Raw genomic sequence first — 27,578 nt, forward strand, 5'->3', positions numbered from 1 at the left:
GAGAAGGTGGGAAGCCTGATACATTTAGCTTAATTGCAACTGCATCACAATATCACAGTACATCTCTCATTAATAGCAACACATCCTTTAAACTAAATTAAAAATGCAACAAAGAAAATAAGTGTTAAAACAAGTTCAAGGTTCAAGATCAAGTTCTAACCATGATCTACACAGACACACCAAGTCTGAAACCACTAAGACTTTTACAGGAATAAGCAGTGATGAGTCAGAGAGCCTAAATTAAATACTGAGGTAAAAGTATTCTTACTATAGTAAATGAATGATGCAAGTAGAATTAAACTAGCCTAATCATAGAAGAAAAAAATAATTGAATAGAATAAAGTAGCTGGTCATAAAACCACAGCTTTGTTAACACAAATAATACATAAATTTGGGATTAACTAAGCTAATTAAGTCAAGCACTTCTGGCACAATTCATTTGCAAAGTGGATGTGCTCCTGCTCACTAACCATCAGTATGTAGTCATTTCCCTAGACCTCTGTGTGAGTAATGTTAACTTAAACAGAATAAGTACAATACACTTAACTACATTTAATAGTTAAGGAATTTATTATTTTTATTCAGGCCAAATTATTAAGCTCAAATTATTAAACTTTAAAAAATTAAGGGAATTGTTTTCTCAAACTATATGAGTAAAGTAAACTTATTAGGTTTTATTCTTGTTCTTGAGTACGGAATATCTTCTAGAATTGAGGAGAAACTTCTCAATAAATCAGCTATGAGCAGCTATGAGCTTATTTTTAGTCTAAAATACATTGTTAAAAACTCACAAATTAGGTGTGAGAAACCAAAAAGCATGTTATGTTCTCTTACCAAACAAACTAAATGAACTGAAACACAAGAACAGAAATAGGAACTCATGTGAATGTCTAAAGTGGAACAGAGTATAAAAAGACGGTTACATTCTTAGTAAATAGCTTGTTATTTGAAACAGTGTTGAGCACATGAAACTAAAACAGTGTTATTAGTTTCAACCTGCCGCTCTAATTAATCTGAAACACTGTACGTACACCAGCCATAAACTAGTGGATACGAGTTCATATACTGATGAGTTCACTCATACCCTCTTGTGGTGTGCTGATGTAATGACTATATTTGTATTTTGGTGTGCAAATATAATAAGGGGAGCTTACACTGTGCCCTGAGTGCACAAGGAAGTGCACATTGCAAAGTTCATTCGAGATTAGGCAGTAGCACCACTGGTTTCTGAGGTCACTTCTCTTTGCTTGGCTCTCATTTCCTCCTGTTCCTGCAGTATTTCCCTTGGCACCCAGCACCTCCTGCAATAACCACATGGAAATGTTCTTTAGGCTTTTCCTAACTGTTAAAGTAGCAAAGTTAATTTTGATTTGCATTTATGAAATTGCACACAACATTAACAAAATACATAAAATTCACCAGTCATTTATTCATAGTACCTCTATAGCCTCCTAGAATGCCCTGGAGAGCTGCATATTTGGCTGCCTTTGCTGAAAGAAAAAATAACAGAAGGTAAAACATCTAAGTTTACTAAAACACATTAATGAAAATGTCTTTCCTGGACTTAATTGATAAAAGAGTTACAAGTAGGGATGAACCAAATTTCGGCAACCGAAAATATTTGTTCAAAAAAGGCCCTAAAAATAGCTTTCAGTGTTTGTCCAAATAAAAGAAAATGCAGAATAATTGATACCAAACAATGAGAGATTTATTGTTAGTCATATAGCCGTGTTTCCTTTAACATTAGGAGTGTTTTAAGCAGAAGTAGCAGCAGCACACTCACAACTCCCACTTCCCTTCCACCCCTCCCCCCCACCCCACTTGGCTACATTAAAAAATGAATTTCCGAGCCAAAATAAAGGTTGATTGATTAATTGATTATCTTGTTAATTTCTTATGATGATCATTTTGCACTCTATTAGAACTGACTGGAGTGTTTGCTTATTTAAAGGTGCAGCAAATTCTCTTACATAAAATCTGCGAGGTCCCAGGCAGAGTTTATTCCAAACCTGGGGTGGTTATAATATTCAAATATGACTTATGACTGTGCATAATGTTCTATCTGCAATATGATCTTCTTGCCAAAATGTCAGTAACTTTACTGGCCAACTACACATTCTGATTGGATTCTGCTGGGTTTCTGCTTGATTGTATTATTTCTTTATCATACAGTTTATAAACACACCTATGGCTGAAATGCACAGTTTTTCACAAGACATTTGAGGCTCGCATCAAATTCAAAGCTCTTACAATCGCCTACAAGGTGATGACAGAACAGGCTCCTTCCTACCTGCACTGATCACTCCTGAAGGCTTACATTACCTCCCGGCCGCTGCGCTCCTCCAATGAACGTCGCCTCGCTTTACCAAACATTCACACAAAGCAATCCAGACTGTTCTCATACAGAGTTCCCCAATGGTGGAATAAACTACCTTCCACTACCAGATCAGGAGAATCTCTCGCTATCTTTAAGAGACTCCTGAAGACGGAGCTCTTCAAAGAGCACTTACTCTCTTAACACCTCTAACACACTAACTACTTCTAACCTCATTTCCTTCTTCCCCTCCTTCACTCCTCTATCCTATTATTTCCCTTTGACCTCCTTTAGGCCCTATCTTAAGATGTTTTTTCCTTTAACTTCCATTACTTTTGTACTTCACTATTGTAAGTCGCTTTGGACAAAAGCGTCTGCCAAATGCAATGTAATGTAATGTAATGTAAAACATTTGACATTTGGAAGGTTCTTACATTGTTGAGGTGTAAGTGGAGCACTTCCAGCTCCTCCTGCTCCAGCTCCACCATAACCTAATAGGGAAGAACATTATGGCGTTCAATGTATTTCTGTTGATGTACTATTTATCAACTGTAGCTAAATCCCAATCATTAAAAAAAATTTGAGGGAGTGAACTTATTACCTGGGAAAGGCTGCTGATAGCCACCTGGACCACCCCCACCATAGCCAGGCTGTCCACCTCCTGTAAGAATATTCGGCACATAAATTTCCTTCTGATCAAACAACTACAAAATATGTGCTGAGAAATCATTAAATTATTCCAATATTCACACTTTTTTACATACCAAAATATAATAATAATTTCCTACCTGGCAGGTAGCCTTGACCACCCAAGGCACCTGTGCCATATCCTGTACCACAGTAGGGAACAAAAACGGATAGATCGGAAAGGGGATTTAGGATCATGTCTAAGATGTCCTTTAACATACTGCAACAACATGAATTGGTAACACTTTACAGTAAGGGAACATCAAATAACAGTATTTACGACAGTAATAAACATTGTTAAATGGTTAAAACTGATGTCCATAAGTTTTAGGATTTAGGGCCCTCTCTGGTGAGAATGGGCAATTGCACCGAGCATGCGGAAGAATCATTTTAAACTGGGCGGGTGTGACGTGCTCTCCTTTCAGAGTGGATGAGTCAGATTCCAGGTTATGTTCAGTCAGAGAGAGAGAGCGCTCAGTCAGAAACTTCAATCCTTCGTTTCTTTGTTTTTACTATGAGTGAATGAGCTAAAGAGCTCTGAGTTTCCCCTTCTGAAGTCTCCATTGCTCCACCAGCCGCTCCTGTTCAGTAAAACTGAGACGGATCCTCTTTTAGAGGCTGTACGTGTGATGTAAGTACGTAAAGACGTGTGATGTGGCCAGAATAACTCCTGTGAAAAATGACCCGACATCCCACTTTTTAGAATGAATATATTAGGCTTAGCATGGATGGTCGTTTCAGCACACTGGTACCATTAAACACAATATTTTGTGCCTTCTCCATTCAGAAATGCTTCTGCTTTCAGTTAAGAAACAAAATATAATAGACACTAGTTAAGACATTATTAAACATTACTAATTGTTTAATATTTAAGAATGTTGTAAGTAATAATGAATTGAGACATTAGTTGTAATAAAAATTGAAATGATAAACAATGTCTTAACTAGTGTCAATTAATAATTATTTAAGACATTCTGTTGTAAGTACTGAAAATAAATGCACCCTTCTTATAAAATGTTACCAATTAGAGGCACAATGTGTACATGGATCATGTGGATGTATGGTGATGCCGCACCTGATTTACCAGGCTTCCCAGCTCCAATACCCGCACCTCCTGGATACCTGAGGCCTGAAACCAGAACGACCATATATTAAATCAGATTTATATCAAATTAAAACAGATGGGTGTGGACACCTATCAGTACTCCATACACATATCCACATACCTCCTCCAGTTCCTGCTGGGCCACCAGCCCCTCCTCCCAATCCCCCTAGCCCTCCACCTATGCCTCCAGGACCTCCACCCACACCCCCACCTGCACCTCCAGCTCCAAGTCCAGTGCCTCCAGCTCCACCCAATCCTCCATATCCTAAAAAAAAGGAGGTACAGTTATAATAAAGGAGGTAAAAATTATTTAGGTATGATAACAACTGTGAGCTGCCACGAATGCCTTCAGTTTAAACATTGGCGTATTATCATTACTATTTGTGAAACTAAATTGCATGTTCCTTCTTTTGGAGTTTTTTTGATGTTCATTTATGTATATTGTCTTGAAACTGTACCTTAAACGGTTTTCTCCAGACAGAGGCAAAAATAAATAAACAAACAAAAAAAACAAGTACATTATTTATAATTTATAAAGTATGAGTATCTAAAAGTGAAAAAAAAAAACCCAAGATACCTAACTTAATAAAATGTCTTCTTAACCGAAGCCACTACAGTTGCACACTTTTCATAGGAACTTCCATAAGTGGAGTATCCGTAACAGGTTTGTTGAGGTCCCAAAGGTTTTGAAAGTTGAGAGTTAATTCATAAAAGCCATGAGAATGGTTTATATAACATGAATCGCTCTGTTAGATGTATGTTATTCTTATCCATATACCATTTTCTTAGGATTCTCAGCTGATATATACTGATATCATCAGAGATAACAGAAATTAAAACAAAAAAAAAGTTTACATTGATGTGTCAAATACCAAACATTTAAGGAACACCAAAGTGGCTTTAGTTGTAAAGTTATACTTTAATTTGAAAAATGCTGAAATTCATACAACAGATTTCAGAATAAATATATTTTAGACAACAGACAAAAGAGAACAATCATTACAACTGGCTGGGTATTCAAACAGGCGGCACCTGATTTCCCAGGTTTTCCAGCTCCTACTCTGTAGTCTGCTCCCCCTGGGTATCCCAAACCTGAGGACAAAAGCATTAGATAACATTAAAGCCCTCCTGTTTAAAATGAATGGTGGCTCTCATTCATAGTTCTAGACTTATGGTAAGTTAATGCAAATTATCAATGAGTTCAAGTAAGCCCTGGAAGTCGGTGCAGACGGATGGGAAATTACTGAGAACTTATTTCTGACGTTCTGGAGACATTTTTAAAATCCAGGATCCACAGTGTCATGTGTGTACCGGGAATATGTCCCCATATAAGGCATTACTGCCCACAGTAGACAGCGTAGTGGATGGTAATGAAAGTGAGTGACCAGCAGCATCTAGCATATATCACATATACACTCAACGAAGGAGGACCCAGATCCAAATCCTCCTTATCTTTAACATAATTTGTTTACCACTTCTGAAATAAAAGGCAAAGTTCTTCGCGCTTTTTTTCAGAACTTTCACAGATATTTTTTATTTACAACTCAGTTAATCATTTTGGATACATCTAACATCTATGTTTAACTTTTTTAAACAGTTTCCAGCTGATTATTTGGAACCTGCTGCATGGGTCTAATATAACAGAAATTTGGGACATTTATCTGCACCCAAATTGGTTCAACATTATTAAAATGTTTGATTGAATCCTTTTGAACAGTTGTGTATTCTGAATTTTAGTGTACTTTAATCATTGATAATTAATTAAAAATATACCTCCACCAAGACCACCCAATCCACCTCCTACTCCACCAGGTCCTCCTCCAATTCCTCCTTGACCACCTCCAGTTCCTCCAGGCCCGTAGCCTGTTTTCATAAAAATAAGCTTTTGTATCACATCACATTTATTTTGGCCATTAGCAAATGTAAATAAATTTTCTAATGACCTACTTTTAGGTGGCTTTCCTGTTCCAAGACCATATCCAGCACCTGGATGAAAAAGAAGAAGCTTTTTAGTAGCCCTATATGCCTTCAGAATATTTTATGGGCTATAAATTAAAATTCTAAAAAAGGTCAGCCAGTGATATCTGTTGGTGAGACAGCATATCTAGATTTACATCCCTATTTTTTATAGAGGCAGCTTTCCAATCCCGGATCATGGAGATTTTTCACTGAGGACAATACCTCTCCAGAGAACCGCCAATATTATATAAAATGTTTTATTTTGTAACTTAATTTTAACAAACACACTGCTGGTTCCAGTTATACTTGGCCCACCTAGTCCATGAGATTCAGCCCCATAATCACCTGGTCCTGTTCCATAACCACCAGGTCCTGTTCCATAGCCTCCTGGTCCACCTGTATAACTGCCTGGGCCTCCAGCACCACCACCACCAAGCCCTCCTGGGCCAAAACCTCCAGGTCTGCCTAGAGCTCCATAAGCTAAGTGAGATCGTTGATAAAAGAGTACAAAATCTATTAATACGTTCTCATCTTCATATTTTGTAAATTATGAAACATAGATTAAGCAGAGGGATACCTTTTCCTTGTTTGCTCCCCACAGCAGCTCCACTTGGAAAACGTATACCTAGAAAATACCAGAGAATTAAGGCTTGTGGTTTGACTTCTGAGATAAACAGCCTCATGGCAAAAGTGAATAAGGATACATTAAAGCAACATTAGGTAGCATATTTAGCATAAAATAACAGCTACAAAATCACTGTGATGCTGCACTGACTGCAATAGGGAGAAAAGTGTCTCTATTGCTGCAGGGTTTTCATGATGCAAACTTTGGTAAAGCAGGCTGGTCAACACTAGAAATAACTTAATAATGCTGCATAACCAAGTCATATTGGTTTAAAATCTTGTTACATAGTGTTACTGCCCCGTTTACATTTTTATTTACATTCAGTATTGGTTAGCTATCTCTCAGCTTGTCCAGAAATGCGTGTGTAAAGTGTGTCTTTTAGAGGTAGCTCAAAGCATGATAGATTTGACTTCACAAATATTAAGAAAGCCTCATTTTACATAATACTGCTTTAAAGCTAATTCAGAAGGTCAATAAATACCCTATCCGGATGGGATTAGTTTCTCAGGGGAAAAAAAAAATTCACACTTCTACAAAGTGATTAAACTCTTGCATCTGGACTGCAATTGAAAAACAGGAGGACAAGTAAGTTTTTTGGCTTTCTCGGTCACATAGCGTCGCGCTCAGTAGCTCCTCCATTTTCACTCGCTGTTGTGTTTATGTGGATCTCCCACGGCATGGCAGAGGACAAAGAGCTATTTTATTAAACTTGAGGTGACGAAACTCAAAGATGTCCGCCCGGACAGGACTACAATTACCGGAGGACCACGGAGTTCAGCGACAAACAGTAGGTAATTCAGCCTGTAATCCGTCTGAGAAAAACACGAATAAAATCACAGAGGACCCCATTAAAGAGAAAAATACCCCAAGACCCCCTGAGAAACTAATCCCGTCCGGATAGGACAAAAGACTGCAAATTATTTAAGATAGAAAAGGTCATGAAAACCTACCGTTCACTGGCAAAATCCCACCAGCTCCCAAACTTCCAATTCCAGCATAACCTAAATAAAGAACAGAATATTTTTATTTAAAGTTAAAATATAGTAACACTCTACATTAATATGTTCCTACTAAACAGTATTCTCATGATTTAGGACTTTTTTGTAGTAAATCAAACCACAAGCCCCAGAATGTTTTAGTCTAGGTCAGGTTTACCATAACCTGATTAATCCTAAAACTATTTTTTTTGTGGTGAACGGTAAAAACCTCTGGCATTAAAAAGTAGTCTAATGCGATATTTAATCCATTAAAATCCATTATAAAAAAGAGCGCCCCATTGTCAGTTAAAATCTAACCCATCATTTTTACAGATTAATGGTTTGCTTACTTTTGGCAGGTTTCAGTGCTCCCAGTCCTGTTCCTACACCTCCTGGTAGGAGACTGCTACTTCCTGGCAAAAAGCCAGATCCTGCTGTCACTCCAGGCCCTCCAACTCCACCAGGGCCTCCAGTGCCACCAATGCCTCCAACTCCAAGGAGTCCTCCTCCACTTGGACTACCATAACCTAAGGATAAGCAACATTTTAACACATTAAAACGTATATAACAAAATGTACTCAGCTCCAGATTGAAGAAACATTTGGATAAGAAGTGATGAATAACCTTTGGGTGGTTTAACTGTTCCAACTCCACCTGGTCCACCTCCGACTCCACCTGGTCCACCTCCAACTCCACCTGGTCCACCTCCGACTCCACCTGGTCCACCTCCAACTCCACCTGGTCCGGCTCCAACTCCACCTGGTCCACCTCCAACTCCACCCGGCCCGCCTCCAACTCCACCCGGCCCGCCTCCAACTCCACCCGGTCCGCCTCCAACTCCACCCGGTCCGCCTCCAACTCCACCCGGCCCGCCTCCAACTCCACCCGGCCCGCCTCCAACTCCACCCGGCCCGCCTCCAACTCCACCTGGCCCGCCTCCAACTTCCCCAGGTACAATACTAGTACTACCAGGCCCTCCAGTAATATCACCTTGTCCATCACCAGTTCCGCTTGGCCCTCCACCAATAATGCTTGGAGTATCCCCACGTCCAGCTATCACACCACCGCCTGCACCAACAGTAAACACAACAACAATGCTCTGTATGTTCTGAAGCCATTTAAACTGTATGTCAGGTCGCCTGTTATTTTATTATGTTTATTAGTGTAAAGTGTTTGAAATACCTGGAGGTCTCAGAGGTTTGGCACCTGGTAGACCTTCACCAACTCCACCTGAACAGGATAACACCCAGATTATCCTAATCATAACCATAGGTAGAAACCTCATCATCCTTGGGCATGTCCTCTGGAATGCCCACCTCTGTATATGTTGTGAGGTGTTATCTTCTGAGTAAGGCTGTACACTGTCAGCATGCTCATGATAGTGTCTGTGCAATATAGATGGGACATTCCATCCACAGTGTCACGTGTGTAGCTGGAATACATAATTAAAGGCATTACCACCCACAGTGGACAGTGCAGTGGGTGGTAATGATTGTGAAAGGTGGCATCTGGTTAGTTAATCAGAGTTTTTGCACCATTTTAAAAGTCAAATTTAAAGCTTTTTAAGACCTTTTTAAGACCTCAATGAATAAAATTTAAGACCAAAAAATGTAGTCATAATTTCTTTGGTATAAAATAATGTATCGTATTGGAAGTCAAAACTTAACATTTCCCATTTGTTATATATTTATTTTTTATTGTGCTCCATTGTGTACAGTAAGGTAGCTAATCCGCCACTAACGTTAGTAGTTTAGCAAGCTCTCTGATAATGTTAGCTTGCTCTCTGCTAACCTTAGTTCTCTCCCCGGTAACGTAGCTAACTCGCCACTCATGTTAGCTCCACTACACTTAGTTCTCTCATGGTAATGTTAGTCAGCTCACCACTAATGTTAGCTAGCTCCCTGCTTACTTTAGTTTTCCCCCTGGTAATGTTAGCTGAACCGTCGCTAAAATTAGTATGTTCTTTCCCACTGGCATTAAACACACCATCTGAAAATGTAATACCTACAGCAAATTTAAGACCTTAATTCCCCAGATTTTAATTTAAGACATTTTAAGACTTTTTAAGGACCCACGGGAACCTTGGTTAATGCAAAACATACAAACAAAATAAAATAGATGCATTGCCATGACATATTGATAGGTATTTTAGCATGTTATTAACATAGTTAAAATATTAGCCTTTAATGTATCTTATCCACCAGTGTAAAAAAAGCAGATGTGTCAATTGGAGAAAAGAATATGATGTAAAAGAAAGCAAAGAAAGAAGTGAACACAGAGAACAGAAAAATAAAGGAGAGGACTAAGAGAACTGCATGTATTTCTCTGCCCTCCAGATGGAGCTCAACACTTTTTGGTGGATGATGAAATGCTCCATGCTTAATACTCACCCTCACCTGGACCAGCTACCAAACACAGAGGAAAGAAAGAATCAGAATATATAAGCTGTGTACAGTTAATATATCTTTAACATATTTAATTATGATTAAATTGCACGGGTGGAACCATACTGTATTTAAATAAATATTATGCTTACTGTGCTTCAGTATTATGTAGTATGAAATGTCTGTTGTTAAAATTAAATATTTTCCTAAATTACCTTACTAAGAAACTTACTTACAAAAAAAATACAAGAATTTCATCGGACTTGTAACAGAAGTCAATGATCCAGAATGTCATAATACTAATAATACACTCCAAATATCCCCATCTATCCAGGATTAAAGTACAATAAATGATACTGGACAGATATAATCTGTCTCTAGTAGAAATAGAAATGAGAACAGTGCGAATTTTTCTTTTGCTAAAAACAGCAAAAAATAGTACCCTCATGTGATAATTAGGGGTGTGATATGGCACGATATTTCAGAGTATAATATCGTTTACGAAATATAAAAACCCCTACCGTCCACAAGTAAAAATATACTATTACACTTTTATTTTTTTTATTTATATATTGTTGTCTGGTTATTTATATGGTGTTTTGTTCACTGTTTTAATTAAGTTCAACCCCCTTCAGGTTCTCTGTACTTTTTCCACCCCTTACTTAATTAGTTACTGCTAATGTGGTGCCTCCACAAAAAGTGATGTATCAGAACACACACTTACCACTGGGCTGAACTACTCCTGCACCAACTGCAGAGAGAATATTAAAAATCACTTTCTGGTTTTAATGCGGATATATAAATCATAAAGTATCTCACAGTACACCAATGCCACAAACTTCTATTTTAATAATCTTTAGAGAGAATAAACAGTCTTACTTTCTGGTATCGGCGCTCCTGTTCCACCTGCAGAAGAAGAAAATAGTGCAGTTTAGTTTAATAGAAAAGTATATGTTATAAGAGTCTTTTATCCAAATGATTGTAAAGTCAATAAAAGTTAATTTACAAACCTGGAATTAAACCACCTGCATCTGGAATATGGAAAAAAACATACATTTTTAATCACAATACTGTGATTTTAGTGTGAGTTAATGATGTTGCTTAGAGTAGATCAGAGTCAGAATTGACTTTTGAATGTAAGTAAAACAAATCCACAGATTAAACACAAAGCAATACCTGGTTTTCTACCAGCTAAGATGGGTATTCCTGTTCCAGCAACCCCATCAAACCCGTCTCCTTCAGTGGGTCCACCACTAACTCCTACATAAAAAAATATGGAATGCATAAATTCATTTTACCAAACATGTTTTATATCAACACACTGTACATCTTCATGTCTTATACATTAACATGTAGAAATGAAAACATTAATAAGTACCTTCACCTGGACCACCTCCAATGGCAATTCCAGATCCTTCTATTGGTCCACCTGGTTCTCCTGGAGAAAGGTATATTGTAAATAATTGTATTTAACAACAGAAATTTGTTGTAAGATAAATTGAAACAGTCTTACCTAACTTTGGAGGTTTAGTTCCACCTGAATTTGAAAAAAAAAGCAATTCAAGATCAATTCAGCAAATTCATAAAACTCCTATTAAAAAGTCTTACAAAGAGGATTACACACTGCCCATACCTATAGGGTCTTATTAACATCATGTGACTCATCACAAGAGACATGTCTAAAAACTGAATATGTATCCTGAATTTATTTATCTTTGTTACTCACCTGGTCTTTCTCCAGTTCCATTAACTCTCCCATCAGTTGCACCAGACCCCACTTGGTAGAAAAATAAATAGATTGTACTATTATTGTATTTTCTGTCTTCTACATTTATAGATATTGATGTTTTATAGCTCTGTTTCTAAAACCACAGGACAGCAGTAGGAAATTTACACTGGCTTATAGAGGATCATATGTAACCCTTCTGCTGGGTTAATCTGCTAATTTTATGTTCCCACATTAATGCATATAGAATTGCCTAATGTTTTGATAAATCAACAATCATTTTAATTTTTTTGCTATGTACTGTACCAGGCAATTTTCTCAGTAAGTGTTTTTGTTTTTTTCTTTGTTCCTATATTTTATATGAATATTGAAGTAATTCAGACTCTGAAGAAACACATAAGGAATCACACACAAGTAACTTACTTAAGTGTTAATAAAACCAAAATACTCTGTGAAGCATTTAGGTGGCTCTTATATGGGGTGATTACTTGTGGTTAACTTGAGGTTTCTAAAGCTGGTAAGTCTGATGAACAACAGAGTTAATTCTTGGTCTTCCTTTCCTAGGGCGTTCCTGATGAGAGCCAGTTTCATCAGAACGTTTTTGGTCTTTTTTGCATTTGTGGATAGTTAACATTTTTTGGACTGTCTGCCCTTTATTTCTTAAAGTAATTGTTTCCCTTACTCTTCTAAGTAGTTCTTCCCATATTTGGATTAATACATTACTCAAATAGGGCCTCCAGATCTAATTAACCTGAGATAATTGTAAAATAAAAAGCTTATTACTATTATTTTAGGTATGACAAATATATAATGCTATTTCTAACAAAGTTGCATATGTTAGAATTGAACAAGATTATATGTTTTTTAAGCATTGAATCCAAAATTGAAATTTCAAGAACAACAGAAAAAAATTGAAAAGTTAATTTTGATCAAAATGAAAATGATCAAAATTAATGTTCTGCCTTTAGAAACCCAATGTGGACAAAGTCATCAATGATTATTTAATTAAATAAACTAATAAACATTTTTTGAGAAAGAAAACTTCTAGATTTGTCACATTTAACCAGGACAAAATATGAGGGTTAATCAACAATAACATGCAAATCAAACATAATTAAACTGACATAACATTGAACACATTACCTCTATCAGTGCCTGTTCTATTTCTCTGATCTGTGGATGTGGATGTGGATGGGGTGCTGCCTGGGATGACAGCTCCACCTTGTGTTCCTCCGGTAACACCGGGCACTTCTGCAATCAAGTTGAAAACATTCTTGGTTGGCTTCTAAAAAGTGCATTGAATATTTGTATAAATAAAAGGGAACACCAAACGTACTATATTTATCTGCCTTGCTTCCTGTGGCTGGTACACCTCCAGCCCCACCTGCAATGCCTGGAAAAAAATATTATTGATCATCCACAGATCTAGTTATTAGCTGTCGATAGTTAAACATGCAAAAATGTCAACATTTCCAGTGATTAGTTTTCACCTGTACCAGCTGCAATTCCAGTCCCAACTCCTGTGGTTCCAGCTCCAACTACACCAGGCACTGATCCTGCTCCACCCAGCACACCTCCATATCCACCTCCTGGTTGACCTGGTTGAATTAGATACATGGTAATTAATGGTCTAACATATACTATCTCAATAAAATACATTTTATTACAATTTATCTAAGAGTAGCCTTTGAATTTGATTTGGCAAATCAGACTTTGTTTGCCTTAAAAGTAAACCTAATGTGTGTTATGAAAACTAATAGAGTGTATAGAGTGTATATTGTAAGACATACCATATTTAGCAGCTTTTGATCCTGGTCCATATCCTGTTAGGAATAAAATATGTATATGGTACATTAAAGATAAATTGTCTGATGATGGAAGTAAAATGAGTAAACAAATTGATATAAATTGGAACCACATTAAAGCCTAAACTTTGATTTACCCCCAGCAATTGGAAGTCCTCCTCTGACTCCTGTTCCTGTAGGTATACCACCTGGGCCTAGTCCATATCCAGCACCAGGACCAAATCCAGTGCCTTGGCCATATCCACCAGCAGGTCCTGCCCCAGTTCCTAGTCCTCCAGCAGGACCAGCTCCAGTTCCTGTTCCAAATGGTCCACCTACACCTGAGACTGGAGCACCACCACGCCCTGCACATGGAATCAATGAAATATAAGTATTCGGACTTGCAAATCACTACTGTTATGGTAAACACTAAACGAAGTACATTTTCTTACCATATTTAAGTGCTTTTGATCCCCCGGGATATGCTGCATTGAAAATACGGAGTGAAAATATATGTAAATATATGTAAATACACTACAGCAATTAAGACACTATACATACTGTAATTACAAGGCTGAAATTGAGTACCTCCAGTGCCAGGACCATAGCCACCAGGTGATATCCCTCCTGGAGAAACACCACCGCCAGGAACTCCACCTGGTCCATATCCACCAGCCCCAGTTCCAACTCCACCAATGGGAGCCCCCCCAGTACCAACGCCACCAGTTGGTCCTCCTAATCCTCCACCCAGAACCCCACCAAAGCCTCCAGGTAGTCCGGTCCCACCTGCTCCACCTGGAAGGCCTGTTAGGAGTAAATATCTACTGTAAATGGTCTTGTCAATAAGAATTGTTTTGCATCATTTTTCTTGCATGGATTCTTATTGGGATTCCACAAAAAAATCTTATTACCATTACCATATTTGCGTGCTTTGGCTCCAGCATATCCTGCCACAAACAAACAAAAAATATTTTTAGTTATTTGCAGCTTTGTGTGATGCATCAATATAGCGAGTTGCCAGTTCATTCAGGTATGGCCTTGCAAGGTATATCACATCATATATATAAAAAAAAAAAAAAAATTAGCAAAGACATCAACTTTATTCTTAAAATGATTTAAAATTGAAAGTCTATTATTCTTCTTAAGATCAGAACTCAAAGCATTATTTTTAAAGATAAATGTCAATGAAATCCATAGTTCTGTCATGATAACAGTTTTTATGGGCGACAAATTGTCCCAGGACGTATTAAGCTAAATGATTTTATTGTAATTTTAAAATATAACTATTTGGCCTGTCTTCTCTCAGTGCAGATGCAAATAAACACAAAAGCAATACCAAGGTCGTCAAAAATGAGTGACGTCATGTTAATTTATGTTAATTTAAGTCCAAAACATAATTATCATGACAAGCCTACCAGACCCTATGTGACCTAGTGTGGAATATCAAGTTAACTACCCAGTTATTAATACAACATTATTAATTCTTTCAGTACCAGGTGGTACTCCAGTTCCTGTCCTTCCACCAGGTAATACTCCAACACCTCCACCAGGTAATACTCCAACACCTCCACCAGGTAGCCCACCAATTCCTCCAACTCCACCAGGATATACAGCACCTCCAGGTCCTCTGCCTGCTAGATCACCAGTCCCAAGCCCTCCACGAGGTACTCCTCCAGGAAATGCTCCAGCTCCTAAAGCTCCACCAGCACCTGCAAGCTGAGCTATAACAGAATGACAATAAAAATGATGCGTAAATGATGCATAACGCATGAAACACACAGAGTTTAAGAAGTTAATTGGCATCAAATAATGTTTTTACCATATTTTCGAGCTTTGGCTCCAGCATATCCTAAAACATCAAAGAGAAAAATCAGTCACTGTAAAAAAAAATGTCTTAGTTTGTACCTTATACAAACAATACGGGTAAGCTACCTCCAGGTCCAAGTCCAGCCCCTGGAACTCCACCAGCTCCACCAGGTCCCAGTCCAGCCCCTGGAAGTCCACCAGCTCCACCAGCTCCAAGTCCAGCTCCTGGAAGTCCACCAGCTCCAAGTCCAGCCCCTGGAACCCCACCAGCTCCAAGTCCAGCACCTGGAAGTCCACCAGCTCCAAGTCCAGCACCTGGAAGTCCACCAGCTCCAAGTCCAGCACCTGGAAGTCCACCAGCTCCAAGTCCAGCACCTGGAAGTCCACCAGCTCCAAGTCCAGCCCCTGGAACCCCACCAGCTCCAAGTCCAGCACCTGGAAGTCCACCTACTCCAGCTCCACCTGCAAGCTGAGCTATAACACAGAAAAACAGTTAAAATTATGCATATAAAATATGCATAAAATTTTAAGTGATGGTATAACTGGCATCAAATAATGTTTTTACCATATTTTCGAGCTTTGGCTCCAGCATATCCTGAAACATCAAAGAGAAAAATCAGTCACTGTAAAAAAAAAAAAAAGGTCTTAGTTTGTATCGTATACAAACAATATAAGTAAGCTACCTCCAGGTCCAAGTCCAGCCCCGTAAAATCCACCAGCTCCACCAGGTCCAAGTCCAGCCCCTGGAAATCCACCAGCTCCACCAGGTCCAAGTCCAGCCCCTGGAACTCCACCAGCTCCACCAGGTCCAAGTCCAGCCCCTGGAACTCCACCAGCTCCACCAGGTCCAAGTCCAGCCCCTGGAAATCCACCAGGTCCAAGTCCAGCCCCTGGAAATCCACCAGCTCCACCAGGTCCAAGTCCAGCCCCTGGAACCCCACCAGCTCCAAATCCAGCCCCTGGAACACCACCAGCTCCAGGCCTAGCCTGAGGAAGCCCACCAGCACCGGCTCCACCAGCACCTGCAAGCTGGGCTATAACACATCAGATATAACACATCAGATATAATCAGTTTAATTACAAAGATGTTCAAAAAAGTTAATAAATATGACTACATAACTGACTTTTAAAAATCACCTAAATGAACACGAGTATTCATTTGCATAAAAAAATGTTTTACCATATTTTCGAGCTTTGGCTCCAGCATATCCTGAAACATTAATAAGGAAAAATCAGTAATTAAAAAAAAATAAATCCTCTCTGTTTATATTGTATCTACAAATAATATAAATAAGCTACCTCCAGCTCCAAGTCCAGCCCCAGGAACTCCACCAGCTCCAAGCCCGCCTACTCCAAGTCCAGCCCTAGGAACTCCACCAGCTCCAAGCCCACCAACTCCAAGTCCAGACCCAGGAACTCCACCAGCTCCAAGCCCGCCTACTCCAAGTCCAGCCCTAGGAACTCCACCAGCTCCAAGCCCACCAACTCCTAGTCCAGACCCAGGAACTCCACCAGCTCCAAGCCCGCCTACTCCAAGTCCAGCCCCAGGAACTCCACCAGCTCCAAGCCCGCCTACTCCAAGTCCAGACCCAGGAAGCCCTCCAGCTCCAGCTCCACCAGCACCTGCAAGCTGAGCTATAACACAGAATGACAATAATGAAAATTAAAAGTCAAATATAACTGGTTTACTTATTAATATGTATTAAAGATAATTAATACATGAATCCATAACTGACTTTACTTAAATGAACATCACCTGAATGAGCACAGAGAAATTTATTGTTACCGTATTAAGAAAGTTTTACCGTATTTTCGAGCTTTGGCTCCAGCATATCCTGAAACAGAAAAAATCAATCATCAGTCAGTAAAGATTGATTAAGTTTGTAATGTATTTATTATAAAGAATATGTATAAGCTACCTCCAGGTCCAAATCCAGCCACAGGAAGACCACCAGCTCCAAGTCCAGCACCAGGAAGGCCACCAGTTCCTAGTCCAGACCCAAGAAGCCCACCAGCTCCAGCTCCCCCAGCACCTGCAAGCTGAGCTATAAAACAAAATAACAATAAGGATAATGCATACGATAAATGCATGAAACATCCAATAGTATCAAAATTAAAAGTAAAATATAATTAGGTTACTTAGTACTATATATTAAAGTTCATAAACACAATAACATAACTGACTTTTCTAAAAAGATGGACATCACCTGAATAAACACAAATGTATATATATATATTAAGGAAAATATTTGCATTAAGAAAGTTTTACCATATTTTCGAGCTTTGGCTCCAGCATATCCTGAAACAGAAGAAAAATAAAATCGGGTCAATATAATACAGTAATTATACTGTATCTCATACAAACAATATAAGTAGGCTACCCCCAGGTCCAAGTCCAGCTCCAGGAACTCCACCAGCTCCAAGCCCACCAGCCCCAGGAACTCCACTAGCTCCACGCCCACCAGCTCCAGGAACTCCACCAGCTCCAGGAACTCCACCAGCTCCAAGCCCACCAGCCCCAGGAACTCCACCAGCTCCAAGCCCACCAGCCCCAGGAACTCCACCAGCTCCAAGCCCACCAGCTCCAGGAACTCCACCAGCTCCAAGCCCACCAGCCCCAGGAACTCCACCAGCTCCAAGTCCACCAGCTCCAGGAACTCCACCAGCTCCAAGCCCACCAGCCCCAGGAACTCCACCAGCTCCAAGGCCACCTACTCCAAGGCCAGACCCAGGAACTCTACCAGCTCCAAGCCCACCAGCACCTGCAAGCTGAGCTATACAACAAAATGACAATAGGAACGATATATATATATATATAATTTAATATGACATCATAACTGACTTTTCTACAAATGGACATCACCTGAATGAAAAGTAAAATAAATACCCTCTGAGATCTACACAAACCTGGTGACCAATTACAAAAACATCTGAGCTCTGTGCTTGCCAACAAGGGTTTCTCTGGATTTTTGCTGATATTCTGTCACTTTCTCTTTGTAAGGGGGTAAACTTACAAAATCAGCAAGGGATTAAAAATTTATTTTAGGAAATGATTAAGTATTTAAGAAAGTGTTTTACCATATTTTCGAGCTTTGGCTCCAGCATATCCTAAAAGGTTAAAGAGAAACATTTTGTCACTGTGAAAAAAATAAAGTTGGTCATGGTTCATAATGTATCTCATACAAACAATGTAAATAAGGTACCTCCAAGTCCGGCGCCAGGAACTCCACCAGCTCCAAGCCCACCAGCTCCAAGTCCGGCGCCAGGAACTCCCCCGGCTCCAAGCCCACCAGCTCCAAATCCGGCGCCAGGAACTCCACCAGCTCCAAGCCCACCAGTTCCAAGTCCAGCACCAGGAACTCCACCAGCTCCAAGCCCACCAGCTCCAAGTCCAGCGCCAGGAACTCCACCAGCTCCAAGTCCAGCGCCAGGAACTCCACCGGCTCCAAGCCCACCAGCTCCAAATCCGGCGCCAGGAACTCCACCGGCTCCAAGCCCACCAGCTCCAAGTCCAGCGCCAGGAACTCCACCAGCTCCGAGCCCACCTACTCCAAGTCTAGACCCAGGAAGCCCACCTGCACCTGCAAGCTGAGCTATAACACAGAATGGCAGTAAGAATTATGCATAAAATCCATACATGAAATACACAAAATATTACCATATAACTGGACATCACCTGAATAAGCACAGAAGAATATATTAAGTGTTTTTACCATATTTTCGAGCTTTGGCTCCAGCGTATCCTGAAACATTAAAAAGAATATATCAGTCACTGTAAAAAGAAATAATATTGTCTTAGTTTATCTCATACAAATAATATGAAGAAGCTACCTCCAGGTCCAGCTCCTAGTCCAGACCCAGGAACTCCACCAGCTCCAAGCCCACCAGCTCCGAGCCCACCAGCTCCGAGCCCACCAGCTCCAAGCCCACCAGCTCCAAGCCCACCAGCTCCAAGCCCACCAGATCCAAGCCCACCAGTTCCAAGCCCACCAGCTCCAAGCCCACCAGCTCCAAGTCCACCAGTTCCAAGCCCAGCAGCTGCAAGTCCACCAGTTCCAAGCCCACCAGCTCCAAGTCCACCAGCTCCAAGCCCACCAGCTCCAAGTCCAGGGAACCCACCTGTTCCAATCCCTGAGGCTAAAAGATTATTATCATAAATTACCATTACTATTTGCAGATTTAAAAAAAAGGCTGTAAGGAAGGCTTTGAAAAACTAGAAATTTATACAGGAAATTATACTGTTTTACCACATGAGAAATTATTAATGTTTTTTCTTACCATACTTTCGTGCTTTGTCTGCTTTTCCTGGAAAGGGTAAATATATAAAATGTATATATATTTTATTTTGATAACCCATGATAAAACCTGTTTTGGTAAACCACCAGCACTAAGCATACCTCTAATTCCAGGAACTCCACCTGCTCCAGGTACAGCACCAAGTCCGGGGACACCACCTGCTCCAGGTACACCACCAAGTCCAGGAACTCCACCTGCACCAGGTACAGTACCAACACCAGGGATGCCTCCTACACCGAGTGCACCACCAGCACCGGGTACTGCTCCAACCCCTGCTGGTAAAAATGGATTTCTAAGAATTCTAAGAATATGGGGTCAATGTGAGATTAATTTTATACAATATTATCTGTATTCATGAAGTTCTTCACTTGCCGTATTTAGCAGCTTTAGCCTGAGATTTAGCTGAGCCAGGTCCTGCAGGGGATATATGGCACAATATATATATACATATATATAAAAATATATATACAAAAAGCAGAATTTATTCATAGAATAATGCAGACTTCCAAGTTTATTAGTATAGCATAATAAATAAGATAATAAATTACATGCAAAACTGTAGGTCTCTTCTTTAGACTCATATAGTCTGCTTTATTTTAACATTTGAAGGGTATATAATATTTAGAACTGCTACATATGTTGTGCATTACGATACCTCCAGACTTTGGAGAAATGAGTGGGTATCCACGAATCACCCCTGGAAGCTGCTGACCTCCAAAGCCTCCTCGGCCACCTATTTTGAAATATACATTACCGTTTACTTTAATATGTACAGGTCAGTTCACATTTTAAGTTATTACAGCATATAGTTTTGTTTTATATATGGTTTATATCGCTCATAGATACACTGACATGCCAAACGTAATGGAATGGCAGTATGTAAACTGATTTGAAGTGTCACTATGCTTGGGAATGTCCACATTAATTGTGAAATATTTTATTGTGAGAGAGGCTGAAAACTGGCCAGCATGCTCATGACAAGGTGATATTAATTATCAGTTTGTGTAAGGTCTGATAGTGGGTGCCAAAAGATATTTTTAAACATTGTCATGTCAAGTGGATACCAGCAATATGTCATAGAAGGCATTACCACCCACAGTGGACAGTACAGTTTGCATATTCTCCAGGTTAGTACATTATTTAGCTTCTACTGGCCATAGGATACATATGAGATTAGTTCCTGTAGAAATACAACATATTTACCATTGGCTCCAAGTGCTCCTTGACCAAGCTGAGCTACAGAAGGAACAAATGAACGGTCAGCGATGATCAGATGAAAAAAAGTCTAACAAATGTTTTTTTTGTATTAAAAACTCACAAGTTTGAGATCCAGTAGCTACACCTGGCAGAATGCCTTGACCAGCAAAACCTGTGATAAAAAAAAAACATGTCTGAATGTCTAGCATTCACTGAGAAAAAAATAATAAATTAAGCACTTCAGCAATGTACTCACCTTGCCCCGGGGCAATCCCACCCTGGTACAACCCAGGAACACCAATCCCTAATTTAAAAAAACAATAAGAACATTGCGTTTTCAACATAGAAGTAGTAGAGTTTCGCGTGAAATCTGGTATGATGCCAAATGAAGCATATGAGCTTTATAACCACCTGGAACTGGTGCTTTCCCAGGCTTGCCAATTTTGCGACCTGGTAGTCCAGACTGTGGCAGAAAAGGAACTAGGGCACAAGAAAATCAGTGACAGACTTTAAATACATACATTATTATTTCACCTGAAAATATAAGCAATGTAATTGAATAGTGCAGAACATAAAATACCTCCACCAGGACCAACTCCTGCTCCACCAGGGCCAATTCCTGCTCCACCTGGACCAACTCCTGCTCCACCAGGGCCAATTCCTGCTCCACTTGGACCAACTCCTGCTCCACCAGGGCCAATTCCTGCTCCACCTGGACCAACTCCTGCTCCTCCAGGGCCAGTACCAGCACCACCAGGGCTAATTCCAGCCCCACCTGGACCAACTCCTGCTCCACCAGGGCCAATTCCAGCACCACCTGGACCAACTCCCGCTCCTCCAGGGCCAATTCCAGCACCACCTGGACCAACTCCCGCTCCTACAGGGCCAAATCCAACACCACCTGGGCCAACACCTGTGCCACCAGGACGAATACCAGTTCCACCAGGTCCAACTCCTGCACCTAATGCAGATTTTTATTAAAATGCTTTTTAAATGTAATTTACTCAGTTGCATTGATAGTACAAGAATTTTACAATAGTACAAAAAAAATTAATCACATACCAGTTTTTGGTGGTTTCAGGCCAGCTCCAGGGTATAGGCCTCCAATGCCGCCAAATCCTACATTATCACCAGAAACCACTAAATCAGATTCACATAGAAAATGTACAAGCATTCCTTATTGGTACATTTATTCCAATTTCTGCTATAAACAGATTATTCCTAATGTACACTTTATTAAAAACTAACATTTAACAGATTAGACCTGAACATCTTTAGGGATGAGCATTACATGTCAACATAACTGGTACTAGAGTTGCACTGATTAATAGCTCTTGGACTGCAGGACCAAATAGTTACTAGACTAGACTTGCACTGCTCTGTGCCAACAGATGATTTCTTTCTCCATTTGCTGTGTTGCTAAATCAGAGCCAGGAAGTGCATGGCATCTTGTCATAATTGCAATAAATGCAATAAACTGTGTCCTGTCTTACATTCCCATGTAAATTTTACAGTGTTATCAAGTAAGCAATTTACCAATTTACTACCACAGAAACTGAGTAAATGCAATGTAAAGGCTGCTTACCTGTTCCAACTCCACCAGGACCAAAACCCAGGCCAGTTCCTCCTGGGACAACTCCACCTGGGCCAACTCCGCCTGGGCCAAATCCGCCTGGGCCAACTCCGCCTGGGCCAACTCCGCCTGGGCCAAATCCACCTGGGCCAAATCCACCTGGGCCAACTCCTCCTGGGCCAACTCCTCCTGGACCAACTCCTCCTGGACCAACTCCTCCTGGACCAACTCCTCCTGGGCCAACTCCTCCTGGGCCAACTCCGCCTGGGCCAAGTCCGCCTGGGCCAAGTCCGCCTGGGCCAAGTCCAATACCAGTTCCACCTGGTCCAATTCCATACTGGCCAAAACCTCCAAACAACACAAAAACAATATGTTACAAAATTCTGTTTGTATTATTAGTTTTAATATTATATTATGCACAGGATTGGGTATACCCGACCACAATTTTCACTGAGAAGTATTAAACAATAGATATAGCTAATCAAATACAATATTTTCAGAAAATCCTAACGCACAGTTACTTTGTCTTTCTGGTTAGCTACAGAGGATGTGTTAAAAAAGGTGTTGGGTGTCAAGGCGTCATATATTACATCTTGAAAGGAAAAAAAAACAAAACATACAGTCAGCTACTTACCTGGTTTTGGAGGTTTTCCACCAATACCTAAAATAGAATAAGAAAACACTGTATTTTGGGGGGAAACATTTAACAACGTACATTCTTTATAGTCTAGTAACTATGAGAGCATGGGCTACATTAACTACATATCAAATGAAGTCAGTATGGTATGCTTTATCTGTTTTATTAATTCTAAAGGTTTTCAGAAACCATTATTCTATCAATGTTAGTATTTTATCTGACAGAAATGGAGCAAGTGCATTTAAATACAAACAACGTATCAGCAAAAGAAATAAATGCACTACAGGTTTTGACTTTTTTGATAGAAGGATATTCTATAAAATGATTCTTCCTGAATTTAAAAACAATGCACAAATTGTTGAAGTATGACCCTTTTTGTTCACGCTTAAGCCATTCTAAAATTCCAGGACTGCACTTTGGTACACAGGATACCATATAAGCATGTCTTACCTCTGCCAACCCCACCAGCTCCATAACCACCAGGACCTACTCCTGCAGGACCAAGACCTCCAATACCCGCTCCACCTGGACCCACTCCTCCTACTCCTCCAGGACCAAACCCACCAGGAAGTACTCCACCTGGACCCACACCACCAGCACCTAATCCAGTACCTAGGCCCACACCGAACAGCAAAAATATGTTTGGTTTCCCAGACAAGAATCAGGCCTAGTGTTGGACTTTTAATAGGGAAATCTCCATTGAAAGGAAAACAAGTCTAGGACTAGACTTATTCTCTTTCCAGGAATTTGTTCCCTAGATTATTGTTAATCATGTGCATTGTAAAATATTTTAAATATGGTTTGGCTAAGCAATACAAATAATGTTAGTTTTTGTAAAAGAAAAATGTTTCTAGGTTTACAACCCACACAAAATGTTTTCTCACCTCCTGGCCGTAAGCCAACACCAAGCCCTGTCCCAACTCCTCCTGGCTGGAGTCCAGTTCCTCCTAGTGCACCAGTGCCAAGTCCTCCAGTGCCAATAATCTGACCACCATATCCTAGCCATAATGAGAACAATGAATGTCTCATCCACACAATGCATTTTTCTAATATAGATTTTAAAAATGATTCCAGTAATTCATTACAGGATCTGATGAAAAGAAATGTTCTTAATTATATGTATCAGCAAATTGTTTCCAGTCTCACCTGTTTTAGGAGGCTTGACAGCAGTTCCTGATTAAAAGAAGAATAATTGAGATGGTTAAGGCTTGAGCAATATGGAAGTTGTGTAGTTACAATACAATATTATTACAAAGCTAAAAATAAGAAGACTGTTGTCATGCTAATGAGTTTCCTGAATTACATTATGGATAGCCTTACCTGTTCCAAAACCTACACCACCTGGTCCAACTCCTCCTGGACCAACTCCTCCTGGTCCAACTCCTCCTGGTCCAACTCCTCCTGGACCAACTCCTCCTGGTCCAACTTCTCCTGGTCCAACTCCTCCCGGTCTAATTCCCCCTGGACCAACTCCTCCTGGTCCAATGCCCCCTGGACCAACTCCTCCTGGTCCAATGCCCCCTGGACCAACTCCTCCTGGTCCAACTCCTCCTGGTCCAATTCCTCCTGGTCCAATTCCTCCTGGTCCAACTCCGCCTGGTCCAATTCCCCCTGGACCAACTCCCCCTGGTCCAATGCCCCCAGGTCCAACTCCCCCTGGTCCAATACCTCCTGGTCCAACTCCCCCGGGTCCAATGCCACTACTCACACCACCACCAGGTCCGAAACCATATCCTGGAAATAATGTTAAGCATTTCTCTCAATAACTTATAGTGTTGTTCCATACTAGAGTTTAATCATACAATTATTGTGATCTGCAGGTTTAAAACAAATGGTTACAGACCTGTTTTGGGGGGCTTTACACCAGGCCCTGTAAACAAGAAACACAAGATAAAAGACTACAGCATGATGTAATGAATTCTGCAGTTTTTTGTGACTTCTTAACAATATTTCTAAACATTACTAATGCTGTCAATGTTGAATTCATATTTTTTATAGATTACATTTCATAACTAACTCTCACTCTCTTACACCCCTTCACTTTTCATTCCACTGCTTCCCTCTCCCAAAAAGTATTTTTAAACAGTAGAAGTTTCAGCTGTGCTGTGGAAGCATTCATTTCCTTCATTATAGCTTCTGTCTTCGAACTTTACCGTGTTTACTCCAACCATTTTGACATTTGTGCCACAGTACACATATATACACATATAGTTTTATTTCCTCCAAATAAAAGGGAGTACAGACATTGAAGCGTGTGATTAATCATGATTACAAAATATTATAATTAATGTGATTAAATGTTTCTTTTCTAAATATGATAAGACATAGTTCAGAATTTACACCTACCTGTTCCAAGACCTCCAGTGCCCAAACCAACACCTGGTCCCCCAGTTCCAACCCCTCCAGGGACTGATCCACCTGCTCCAAGGCCTGTGCCATAACCGCCTGGTCCAACTCCTCCTGCACCAAGGCCAGGGCCATATGCTCCAGTTCCAGCTCCTGGCACTCCAAATCCAGTCCCTACCGCCCCGAGGATGTAAAGCAGACAATCTACATAAATTGCTGATTTTGTACTACTCATTAACTAGGCCTACATACTAAGACAAAACTATAATATGATCAGCTTAGTACTTTTTTTTATTTGTAAACCAAATAAAAAATTATAGGTCTGTTAATTCCATTTAATCCATTTTGTACTTTTATAAATGTAGAACAAGTTGAATATAACACTACGACACTTGGTTTCCATCCTAAAGTAAAAACTATTAACCTCCTCCTGGTCCAGTTCCTAGTCCACCTCCAGGCCCAGTCCCTGGACGAATTCCAGTACTTATACCGCCAGTCCCTACTCCGGTTCCAGGTCCAACGCCAGCCCCTAGTCCAGCTCCAGCTCCTCCTCCTGCAGGTGGTATGTAGACCCCTGCAACAGAGGACCATAGTTATTCAAAGTAGTTTTTTGGAAAGACATACTGAATGATGGTGATTGACATGGAATTTGTTAAATGTATATATACTGAGAACTTTGGCCACATGAAGCATGTAGCCGCAAAAGATATGCTCACTACTGATTTAGTGAAGCACCAATACCAAGACTAATCCTTGGAACCAGTACAAAAATGGTTTTGAAAGCTTATGAAAAGCAAGCAGTTTTTCTCAGTTACAGCCTGTAGAATAATAATGTACCCAGTAATAAAACCAGTAATAAAAAATTCTACATAATATAGAGTTCTCTTCTGGATATAATAATAAATAAAGCCAAAATTGTCTGACATGTCAAAATTGCAACCAGAATCTGAGAGCAGTTGGTTGTTGGTGGTACTTATTTGGTAGACATGCCAATATATTTAATACTAGAGCTGTATAATGTCCAAAACCTAGTCATATAATATGTATGATCATACGAAGGTTAGAATAAAATAAACTGTGATATATATATATATATCAATATTGTAAGCAATTTTAAACCAAATTTAGTAAAGCTGTCATAGCAAAATCAGATGCAGAAAAACTGAAAAAAAAAAGTTAATAAAAGTTTAAATTGTATGCAATCAGAGCAGTGGTTTTTAAAGACAGAGTTCAATACAGAATAGAATATTTTTTGAGATTTAATACAGTGTTGCAAATCATAATATCACAATGCGTCAATATATCAATATTTACTTACATCCCTATTTAATACATTATACAGTCCAAACCAAGGCAAATCACATATATATCACAACATTAGGACTTAAGGTTAGGATCAGTAAAATTATTAACTAATTAGTGGTTGTTGCATCCATCCACAATTTGAGGTGTGGGTTAAAATATAGATTCAACATTTGCTTACAGGTGTGTAGCAAATAGCATAGTTATTTTAAAACACAAAATGCTCTTGAACATAAAAAACAGAAAATTTCCCATCGATACGTAAATGAACACAACAGCATTAATATTCATAGATAACCTGCTTGTTTTTAGCATGCCTGCCTGAAGTGTTACATGTTAAGAAGTTAAGAACCAAAAAGAAACTGGATAAAATTATTGAAAAAACGCATGTGCTACACAGACCATCTTAATGGAGGATGCTGTATAGTACACTTTAATGCTGGAGCAGCAGAACATCTTACCTCCTTGTAGTGAGGGTCTACACACAGCCAGCAGGAGGACAAATCCATGCAAAACCAGTGCAGCCGTCCCTCTCGCCATCCTGCTCTGCAATACCCCTGTGCTGTCCAGGCCAGGGGGTTTTATTCCCCCCAAAAGCTCACAGTTGTACACCCATGTCTTGAAAAAGGAGGAAGGGAAGTGATGTGTGTGTGTGTGTGTGGGTGTGTGTGTGGGTGTGTGTTGGGGATGGGGGTGGTTTGGATGAAGGTAAGGAAGGATATGGACCACTAACAGTCAGACCTAACACAGTGTGTATTTGGATATACTCTTCAGTGTGTTTTTTTTTTCAACCTCCACTACCTAGGCCCCCAAAGCAGCTTGGGAGGGTGTGTGTTGGAGTGCTTATTCAAGGGTGAGAG

At 39.9% G+C, this 27,578-nt stretch overlaps 1 protein-coding gene across 40 annotated transcripts; it reads right to left on the reverse strand.

Annotated features, from left to right (window-relative positions):
• Nucleotides 1-992: 992 nt before the first annotated feature.
• elnb (elastin b) lies at nt 993-27,578 on the reverse strand. Of its 40 annotated transcripts, XM_049466214.1 has the most exons (68): nt 27,180-27,578; nt 25,841-25,990; nt 25,417-25,590; nt 24,914-24,940; nt 24,391-24,804; nt 24,217-24,243; nt 23,955-24,068; nt 23,521-23,682; nt 23,068-23,094; nt 22,446-22,781; nt 21,923-21,979; nt 21,441-21,821; nt 21,272-21,340; nt 21,117-21,164; nt 20,982-21,032; nt 20,867-20,899; nt 20,319-20,396; nt 20,036-20,077; nt 19,765-19,935; nt 19,646-19,672; nt 19,199-19,504; nt 19,081-19,110; nt 18,571-18,960; nt 18,446-18,475; nt 17,749-18,141; nt 17,637-17,666; nt 17,287-17,412; nt 17,173-17,202; nt 16,667-17,002; nt 16,548-16,577; nt 16,051-16,401; nt 15,933-15,962; nt 15,815-15,841; nt 15,055-15,126; nt 14,479-14,508; nt 14,150-14,365; nt 14,014-14,046; nt 13,720-13,926; nt 13,568-13,600; nt 13,268-13,375; nt 13,114-13,170; nt 12,921-13,028; nt 11,778-11,828; nt 11,565-11,588; nt 11,430-11,489; nt 11,228-11,311; nt 11,062-11,082; nt 10,931-10,957; nt 10,776-10,802; nt 10,058-10,072; nt 8,850-8,897; nt 8,469-8,735; nt 8,406-8,426; nt 8,292-8,342; nt 8,018-8,194; nt 7,641-7,691; nt 6,643-6,690; nt 6,411-6,545; nt 6,054-6,092; nt 5,880-5,969; nt 5,139-5,198; nt 4,228-4,371; nt 4,077-4,130; nt 3,103-3,144; nt 2,916-2,975; nt 2,749-2,805; nt 1,440-1,490; nt 993-1,301 (listed from the first exon to the last, which is right to left on the reverse strand). In XM_049466214.1, exons 1-68 carry the CDS (start codon nt 27,256-27,258, stop codon nt 1,255-1,257), a joined length of 7,191 nt encoding a protein of 2,396 aa, XP_049322171.1. In that variant the 5' UTR covers nt 27,259-27,578; the 3' UTR covers nt 993-1,254. The 40 variants fall into 40 exon arrangements, with proteins under 40 accessions (XP_049322171.1, XP_049322168.1, XP_049322162.1 ...); XM_049466211.1 differs by having other exon boundaries at nt 8,292-8,735; nt 22,446-22,532; nt 22,593-22,781; XM_049466205.1 differs by having other exon boundaries at nt 8,292-8,735; nt 22,446-22,562; nt 22,593-22,781.

Source organism: Astyanax mexicanus, chromosome 17, assembly GCF_023375975.1.
Source record: "Astyanax mexicanus isolate ESR-SI-001 chromosome 17, AstMex3_surface, whole genome shotgun sequence".
Taxonomy (NCBI): Eukaryota; Metazoa; Chordata; class Actinopteri; order Characiformes; family Acestrorhamphidae; genus Astyanax; species Astyanax mexicanus.

Excerpts from the sequence above, each read along its gene's own strand:
- elnb (XM_049466203.1), bottom strand. The coding sequence starts at position 27,258 with ATGGCGAGAGGGACGGCTGCACTGGTTTTGCATGGATTTGTCCTCCTG. Across the intron at positions 19,505-19,645 it reads AGACAAAGCACGAAAGTATG|CCTCAGGGATTGGAACAGGT; the intron begins GTAAGAAAAAAC and ends ATAATCTTTTAG. Across the intron at positions 17,203-17,286 it reads GGCTGGATTTGGACCTGGAG|GATATGCTGGAGCCAAAGCT; the intron begins GTAGCTTATACA and ends TTTCTGTTTCAG.